At 32.7% G+C, this 9231-nt stretch overlaps 2 protein-coding genes and 1 long non-coding RNA gene across 4 annotated transcripts in view; 2 read left to right on the top strand and 1 right to left on the bottom strand.

The window, feature by feature from the left end:
• The first annotated feature begins 277 nt into the window (after positions 1-277).
• LOC140821069 (major allergen Pru ar 1-like) lies at positions 278-1304 on the top strand. The gene is made up of 2 exons (XM_073181475.1): positions 278-606; positions 704-1304. Exons 1-2 carry the CDS (start codon positions 426-428, stop codon positions 1003-1005), a joined length of 483 nt encoding a protein of 160 aa, XP_073037576.1. The 5' UTR covers positions 278-425; the 3' UTR covers positions 1006-1304.
• A 1449-nt stretch (positions 1305-2753) lies between these two features.
• Positions 2754-9231, top strand: part of LOC140821066 (uncharacterized) — a 77113-nt gene continuing 70635 nt past the window's right edge. For both annotated transcript variants that reach the window (XR_012115626.1, XR_012115625.1), the window contains exon 1: positions 2754-2951. This is a non-coding gene — a long non-coding RNA (uncharacterized lncRNA). The remainder of the gene's footprint in view (positions 2952-9231) is intronic.
• Positions 5107-8447, bottom strand: LOC140821063 (uncharacterized). The gene is made up of 8 exons (XM_073181474.1): positions 8032-8447; positions 7506-7592; positions 7349-7400; positions 6860-7022; positions 6663-6762; positions 5930-6004; positions 5485-5534; positions 5107-5432 (listed from the first exon to the last, which is right to left on the bottom strand). Exons 1-8 carry the CDS (start codon positions 8192-8194, stop codon positions 5394-5396), a joined length of 729 nt encoding a protein of 242 aa, XP_073037575.1. The 5' UTR covers positions 8195-8447; the 3' UTR covers positions 5107-5393.

Genomic DNA, 9231 nt, shown 5'->3' with positions numbered 1-9231 from the left:
CTAACTATCCACCCTTCTTTTATTCTTCAAATTCCTCAACAATCAAATCTATAAGATAAGGAAGGTTCAAATTTGATTAGTAAATAAACTCTCCTTTTTAACCATCATACCATATCATGATAATACAATCATATTTATCTCATTATCTAGAAAAACAAAAACATTAAATATTCTACACAATTGACATATATTATTACAGAAAATGGTACAATTCCCAGAATCTAGAATGACATATGGCGAGATTATGTCATTCCAGATTCTGGGATTTGGAGCTTTATGGAGGATCTTCATCTGGGGATTTAACAAATTTTATCCTTGTTATGATTCAGAACCTGTAGTTATAGCCTATAAATACAATCCATGGTCACATTATATCTCCAACACAATCCAATCAATAAGAACCCTCGAAACAGTAGCAAAAGAAAATGGGTGTCCTTACTTATACAGAAGAGCACGCTTCTGCAATCTGTCCAAAAAGAATCTTTAAAGCCTCAATTCTAGACTCCATTAACTTGATCCCAAAACTTCTCCCACATGTAATTAAAAGCATGGAATTTCTTCAAGGCAACGATGGAGTGGGAAGCATAAAACGGGTTAGTTTTTGCTGAAGGTAACTAACTAAACATCCAAACCTGTTTACGATATTGCATATAATTCTAATCAAGTTATGAGATGTATTTTTAATCTTAATTTTATTTTTTTACAGGTAGTGATCTTAAATCTTTGAAGTATCAGATCGATGAACTTAACGAAGAGACATACAGTTATTGCTATACGGTGATTGAAGGGGATACTTTAATGGACAATCTTGATAAGATTACACATGAAATCAAGTTGGAAGCAGCACCAGATGGGGGTACATTTTCTAAGGTGACCAGCACTTATTACACAAAAGTCGATTTCTCGCTGACAGAGAAAGAGATAAAACCCGGGAAAGAGAAAGTATTGGGAGTTTACAAGGCTGTGAAGGCTTATCTGATCCAGAACCCCAGTGCTTATGCTTGAGAAATGTCATCTTTTCTATTCTTTAAGACCGTAATGTTTGGTTTATAAATTTTACTATGTTTGGAAATAAGGATATTTTGTGTTTTGATCCATGCTTCTCTCGAAACTCTCTACTTGTGTGGTAAATAACTCTGTTTTCAGAATACCAGCATCTTCAGCTTGAGCTCGGACATTTGTGAAAATCATCACGTAGATGAACAAGACAACACTAACCTGGTTATTTAATTTGGTCAAACAATGTTGCTCAATTCTTGTTCACTCCAAACAAGGACGATAATTTTGTTTCTCCCGTGTCTACAATTTCCTTATATAATTAATAATATATATAAAAATTTATATAAAAATAAGCATACATAATTATACATATAATTAAATGTATATGTATATATATCTATACTTCTATACTATATTATTAAGTGTGAGGGCATGATAGTAACAACCTAGAGAGGACACCAACATTTTCTTCCAACTTTACCCTCATATGATACTAATATTACACTTTTGTTTTTGTTTTTTTTTTTTAATTTCAACATACATTTTTATTTTTATTTTTTCAACCATTCAAATATCAATTTAGTCCCTCCATAATTTGTCAAATTTCACTTTAGTCCATCGATATTGATAAAAAATATTGTACACATACGTATCGCGTGTGCAGAATATATATATATATATATTCTATTAGAAAATTTGGCCTGGAATGTTATCACATTCCCATCCCCCAACTTGCCACAAAATAAACCACAACGCCAATAACATTTTATTTCCCATGCTTCCTATACTAAGATACATCAAATACATTTAACAAAATTATGTTTAAATGTTGAAAAATTAGAAATTTTTGACCAATTAAAATGCTAGAAAGGCTTGTTCAAAAAAGGGAAAAAAATGCTAGAAAGGAAAATTGAATATTTATAGATGTTTTCTAGAATAGACAGTTTGTCATTTTATCAAAAATTATATTTGATGATAATGATTTAACTCTAATATTTCAAACAGTAACTCAAATGCTAGATCGCTCCACATGGTTCTTTATCCGGGCTTTAGCTCGGGTGGTCCAATTTTTTTTTTCAAAAAATGTATATGTAAATTTTGGAATAATATGATATTAGCCCGGATAGATCAATTTAAAATATTAAAAGATTTAGAGTTTAAAATTTCAACCCGGACGGAGTCATATTTCTGGCTCCTGCATGCATACATACATCAAATTTGTTCAAAAAACAGTTTGTACAACAAATTGTATAAAGAAAATTAATATGTTAGATCTACAATCACTGTAATGACGCCGTGGTCCAATGGATAAGGCCGTGGTCATCGGAACCAGAAATTCTGCGTTCGTTCCCCAGGCGGAGTCGCTTCATTCTTTATTTTTTGCTTTTTCGGACTACTCTTATCTTATCTTAATAAAATAAATGCGTTTTAAATTTTTATTTTAGGAGAAAGAGATTAAATATTGTGTGGTAAGTTATATATTATTTTCATTGTATGTCTTTTTTTTAATTATTCAATCTCCTTCAACACCAAAATTACTAATTAAGTAATCTTATTATAACGAAATATGTGTATGTATTTTTACTAAGTTATGTACATATTTAATTAAATCCTTAATTATTTTGAAAATTAATAATACATACCCCTTGCCATAGTCAAATAATTAATACTAGGAGTTTTGAAATATATATTTTTTTGAGTGAGTTTTGAAATAAATTTTAGTAGTATTTTAACTTGCAAGATTTTGTTTGGGCTTGGGCTTGGGCTTTACCGGAGCGCCGGGTTACAGATTCATCTGTATCAAAATCCCGAAATCCCGGGTTACAGATTCATCTGTATCAAAATCCTATCGCTATACAGCAAAAATCCCACCCTCAAACTCTCTTCGCCGCGGAGAAAAAAGAAAAAAAGTTGGAATCTTGCGGGTGTCAAATTCAAGAGTAGCATTTCAGGTAAATCTATTCAAATTTTGTGGGTGATTTTGATAGTTTGAGTGGATGGGAGAACTTTGGGAATTTCAAAGAATTGAACATTTACCCATCGGGATTCTATTGAAATTTTTTTAAGCTTTGAAGTGTAATTCCGGCAACGGAGTGGATGTGATTGAGGGATTTATTATAGCGTTTATGTGTGAGCCATGTCCTGGAAATTTATTTGAAAGTGTGGTTGAAGGTTAAAACACGTTGGTTTCTTAATACATAATAATTATATATGTTAATTTTGATTATTCCTCGTTGAATTATATAAGAACTAGATATCAAGCATGATTAGTTTGTTTCAATTAGCATACAAACTTGACATAGATTTTAAGTTTTTATTTTGAGTTTGAGTAACACGAGTTTTTTTTTTGACTGCAGATTATCGCATATGGAGAACATGCATGGGATGAAGAAACTTACCATGGGTCGTCGCAAGATTGAAATGAAGAAAATACAGAAGAAAGCAAGCTTGCAAGTAGCGTTTTCCAAAAGACGAATAGGGCTATTCAAAAAGGCCAGTGAATTATGCATTCTGTGCGGTTCGGAACTCTCCATTATTGTACAATCACCGGCAAATAAGTTCTACGCATTCCACAGCCCGTCTGCGGAATCCACGCGCCACGGATTCGATATGGGAGATGGTTTTATTATTGATTATGTCGGCCATATAGATGTTGCCAGAACTGAGTACGAGGAGGCCGTGAGAACCTTAGAAGAAAAGAAGAAGGAAGTGATTGGTACTGCAACGAATCGTAAAACCGAGGAGCGTGAATTCTGGTGGTGGGATCAGCAAATTGAGGGGATGGATTTGGAAGAAGTGGAGGGATATTTGGAAAGTTTGGAATAGGAAGAATGTTTCATCCAGAATTTCAATACTGGACGAAACGGAGTCGGTTTAAGCAGGGAAGTTAATATTCATGTGTATTTTTTGGACATTATATAAAATAAATGCGTTTCAAAAATCTTCTTATAACGAAATATGTGTATGTATTTTTACTAATTTATTATGTACATATTTTATTAAATCCTTAATAATTTTGAAAATTAATTATTACATACCCTTGGCATAATCAAATAATTAATACTAGGATTGGATGTTACTTGAATTCGTTCAGATTTGATGATTTTCAGATTTGATGATTTTCAGATTTTGATATCTAAGATTATAATCGGTATCCTATAAACAATAAGATAAAACAAATCTTTTGACCTATCTTGAAAGATACACTGGTTTTTCCTTTTTAAAAATAAAAGATCAAATTAATTTGTTGCATCCCAAATTAATATAGATAATGGTTGAATCTTTTTTTCCCTGCTGATACTGATGATTTGGCATAAACAGAACATCACAACTTATTTGTTGATCAAATATTGTTCTGTTTAAACTTTATGATCGAATCATTGGATATATTAAATAAAAATAATTTTGGATATTCTAAATATTTACATATATATATTATAATAACATACTTTTTTTTGTATAATAAATGATGTTCTACTACACCAAAAGATAATAGAGTAGATATATACTATGTTTTCATTTACGTACTATTTAAAAAGAAGGATATTTATGATCTGATTTTTTTGGAAAGTTTGTTATGGTCGGGCAAATTTTAAATTTTCTTTAGCTTAGTCATCTTTCTTCGATTTTTTTTTATCATCGAGATATTTTAGGTTTATATACTTTACATAATTTTGTAATATATTGATGAAATACGAATTTTAAAATTCTTATTGTTACGAAAATGGTGGGAGTTTTGATAAAGGGTGATTGTTAAAGAAGAATGATTTTATTTTTTATAATGTTTTTTTTAAAAAATTTATTTTTGAAGCCATATTTCTTATGTGTCTATCATAATATGGGGATTGTGGTGCTGTAAATCGAAAAATTGAAATACACCGGAAGTCCTGGGATTTTCTACGCAGACCAAAGAGTCGGGACGGCCTGGGTTTCAGAAAATTGACTGAATTCAATCGGGCCTTGCTCGCCAATCAGTTATGGCGTCTCATCCGTTTCCCGGATTCCCTAGCTGCCCGAATACTCAAAGGTCGATACTTAGTTGGAATACACTGTCCGATTGGATGAATATATATATAACCTCTTGGAATAAAATTAACATTTTGAATTCTTGTATAAGTTCTCAAGCGTATCATTAAAAATATGGTCATGAAATATATAACGGCGCAGAGCACTTAGCCTTCTAACTTGGAAATTGAAAATTCAGAATAAATTAATAAACTTGACCGAGAGAGAGACAACCAGCATTCATAAGAAGTTCCAACCGTGTTGAGCACAATTCGCCGAAATATCATTCCATCTAACATAACACAACACATAAAGAAGCCATAATTAAGTCATTATCAGAACCTGATTCTGCACCATTGTCCAAGTAATCCAGTGTTGTGGGTGGGTCGTCACTGATTAACCATCGCTAATAAAAGCCAACGTTCTCGATTCCTATTGTTCTTTAGCTCACTCCTATTGTTCTTTAGCAGTGAGCGGAGGTGGTAGCTCTCTCATCTCAAATAGGATGAAGGCTGAGGGCACTGATGAAACTGGAATACAAAATGTCAAGAAAGTGAATCGAAAAAACAAGACACATAAATTTGAGTGGAAGTAACAAAAGCATGTAATGAAATTAATACATTTATCATCTTAATATCATTCTTTGTTCTCAAATTATTAAATATTACTTGCTTTAACATAAACGGATGCCAATATAAGTTCCAACATTTATTCCTTTGCGCGACCAAGATCCAGTCAGTCGTAACTTTTGGAACGAAGAAATTAAAACCTTTACCTATGAAATAATACAAAACCTGCAGAAGAGCTGTATAGAGGCCATCCATCTGTTTCCCATGCCAGTGATACAACCAGCTGCAGTACATAGAATGCTACCTTCACAGAAATTAACTTAGAAATATGAACGTAACAACTAACAAGAACTTACAGGAATATTTGTAGCAAGAGCAACAGAAGCACTCGATGTAAAACTGACAACACATACAATGACCAAACCAGCAACCTGTATGTAGAAGAGTGTAACAAAATATTAATTATGAGAAAACAATTGGTTTATCACTAAAATCATCACAAAGATACAAATGAATGGATACATAATCAAGCCATTCGTTCATTCACAAAAAATAATTAAGACATTCAAAACAATAAGAAAATTCTCATTCAAATAACTTTTACTCTAATTACATTTCAAGTCACAACTTTCTCAAAATTCAACATGTACAAAAGGTTATTTATTAGCTTGGCGAACCTATTGCTAGTTTGTGAATATGAAACTAGTCTCTGTGAGCATCTACTTTCAAATGAAATAATCAATCAAGCTAGCACAGTTTGATGCCAGTGTTCAGTACAGGGCAGCCTCAGGAGATCATTTCTGTTAAACTTGTCCAGAAATAAAATTTGCAAGAAATAAAACCAAAAGATATGTCATAACATAAGACAGAGAGCAGGTACAAGACTTCAGTTTTTAGAAAAATTAAATATAAAGTTTCAAAAACTTCTCATAAACGCCCCCTTTAGATTTCCAGGGAAAAGAATGATCATTTTACTTGAGATGCAAGCAATTCTTTACAATCAGCATCATAATAAGAGCAAGAGAGGAGTATTACATAGTCTAATTAATCAGTACAAGTAAGAGAGGATAACAAAGATGAAAGGCATACATGCCTCAGCCACAACTACAGAGTCAATAGGAATCTTTCCCATCCCAATCCATATCAGCAACGAAGATGCAACCATAATTGCAGTGACTAAAACAGTAACCTGGTCAAAATTTGTTATTGGATAAGATAAAATATTAATACCAAAGAGTTTTTCTTGAAAAATGACGGCTAACACAAGCGAAAAACTGTATCTGTACCAGAATCACAACTTTTTGCCGACTTCCTATTTCAATAAACAGAAAGGTGCAAATATTGCAGCAACTACTGGCACTATAATCAGTTTTACTGATCTTCTCCAGTAGGGCTTCTCTGGAGCTACATTCTTCTTCATCATCATTTGTTTGATGGCAAAGGTCCACCCTGTAAGTCACAAGTTTCAACTAAGACCGATCTGTAGTGAAATGCAAACTCTTCATATACTAAGACGATAATGGTTGGTCAGCATATTCAAAAAGCTAGGTTTTTGTGCAAATGTGAGATTTACCCATTGAGATAAACATAATTCAACTTAATGTATTGCATATATTATTAAAAACAGAAGACATGGGAAATCATGAAAAACATATTTAATATGACACTTGTCTTTTTTTATATATACACTGCATTAATCACACATGCAAGAGCAAAACGCCAGATTATGAATGTATCAGACACTATTATATACATTCCCTCGAAAAAGAAATTACCAAAATGACAAGAGTAGAAGAAATGCCGCAACAAACAAAATTTTGGGAAAAGCTGCAAACAAATAATATCTCTAGGTCAAATACCCGCATAGGGTGACCACGGACATGTAAAAATTTATAATCCAAATAACAGCCTTGTAAGTTGTAACCTGCATACCCATGATAATGAAACCACAAGACTGTGACCAGAAAAGCCAATCCTTACAAGCAGCGAGGGGAGTTAACCCAAAATAAAGCAAATAACCTGCCGAATAATTTCCAATTCAATTTAGCAAAAAAAAAGCCAAACAGGAAAGCTACTTGAAAACTGGTAGTCAACAACAATGCAAAAGCAAATGCAGTAAATCTATCATAAAACATGTGTAGAATCCAATGAAAACCATGATCATCGCAGGCAGTAACATAAAAATGTTATCGTCAAGGGAACTCCAAGCAAGCAGTGGTCTGGTTGCTGTTACAAGTTCGACATAATTCATTTTTGACTTGTCACAACTTTTTAAAGAAAACCACATCAAGGGCATACAACTGCGACAAAAATAAAAGGGGACCTAGATATCTTACAATACATTGTCAATGAGGACTAATGAAAAAGCAAACAGATGACCGCAATCAAAGAGCTAATATAGAATCTAATAAAGCAAAGGCCTCTGAAATGACAACAATAAAAATCCAGTAATTCTCACCAAAATTTGATGTTCCAATCAGTAGATGAAAGACTTGATATTTTACAGAAATATCAGAGAGACTCGAACAAAACAAAAGTTCAGCTAATTTTGCGCCATGAAACCTTAGATCATATCCCAATATCTCAACCACAACGCAAAAAAAAAAATAGCATTTCCGCATTAGAAAAACAAGGTATAGGGTTGCACCTATAAAACATTGAACAATGAGAGTTCGTAGTTAGGAGCAGACAATCACTGAGGTGATTGTGATAAAAGTGAAGTGATTGAGTAAAGCACTGACAAAGTAAAACAAAATTACAGATTCCCATTTAGCACATGGTACCCAGTAACTTAGAGAAACCGTTTATTGTGGTAGCGTACACAAATTGCATGTTATTGCCAAAAGGATTAGTAACCAAGGGGTTTATAAAAGTGAAGTACCTGCATACCTTTTGGGCGGTCCACCTAGGATGTGAATTTCTTAAATGAATTCTTATCATCTGCAACAATGGATAGGGAATAACCATTCAGAAATCAATACTGAAGTTTATCATTTCATTTGAATGCTGAAAAAACATCACTATTGTTGATAGAGAAGTTTAAAAGGCAGCAACCAGTAGTAAATATAGCAAAAGAATATTCAACATCATATAAATCTTCAGAAGCTTGCACCCGTAAAACCAAAAACACTTTACTAAAATGTTGCAAACAACTAGCAAATAAATACCGATAATAAAAAAAGTCTTACCACGAGAAATTAAATTTAAATGTTTCCACTGGTGCACTCATTAATCACGTTGCTAACACAATAGGCATATTTTACAATGTGACAGTAACATCATCAAAAAATGGCAAGAATAATGTGTTGAGCAACTGTATCAATACTCATCAACTAGCTGCATGACAAAGTTGTCAGTTTTGTGTGTCATTCACATTCAAGACCTCAGAACTCACCATCCAAAAAAAATTGCTTCATGGAGAATCATTACTCGTACAAGAAAATAATGATCTCTAACCAAACAAACCTAGATAAATCTTTCACCTCAATATTTTAAGGTTCACAACCTCAGGAAAATATTCAAGCATTCCATTTATGCATTATCAAAAAAAGCAAAAACATCTTATGCTGAAACTGAGCTTTTAACTTGGATTTGACAGAAATCATGCACAAATTTAAAAGAAATTATATTTCGAATTCACAAACCTTGATCCTCAGCT

The sequence above is a fragment of the Primulina eburnea genome, unplaced genomic scaffold (assembly GCF_022965805.1).
Source record: "Primulina eburnea isolate SZY01 unplaced genomic scaffold, ASM2296580v1 ctg3_ERROPOS2889059, whole genome shotgun sequence".
NCBI classification, from domain to species: domain Eukaryota; kingdom Viridiplantae; phylum Streptophyta; class Magnoliopsida; order Lamiales; family Gesneriaceae; genus Primulina; species Primulina eburnea.
This window is presented reverse-complemented; position numbering and strand designations above follow the sequence as displayed.

Coding starts and splice junctions, on each gene's coding strand:
- LOC140821069 (XM_073181475.1), top strand. CDS start 426: ATGGGTGTCCTTACTTATACAGAAGAGCACGCTTCTGCAATCTGTCCA. Junction 607..703: donor AAAACGGGTTAGTTTTTGCT/GAAGGTAACTAA, acceptor TTTATTTTTTTA/CAGGTAGTGATCTTAAATCT.
- LOC140821063 (XM_073181474.1), bottom strand. CDS start 8,194: ATGCGGAAATGCTATTTTTTTTTTTGCGTTGTGGTTGAGATATTGGGA. Junction 5,535..5,929: donor CTCTTGCTACAAATATTCCT/GTAAGTTCTTGT, acceptor TTTGTATTCCAG/TTTCATCAGTGCCCTCAGCC. Junction 5,433..5,484: donor TTGAGATGAGAGAGCTACCA/CCTCCGCTCACT, acceptor AACAATAGGAAT/CGAGAACGTTGGCTTTTATT.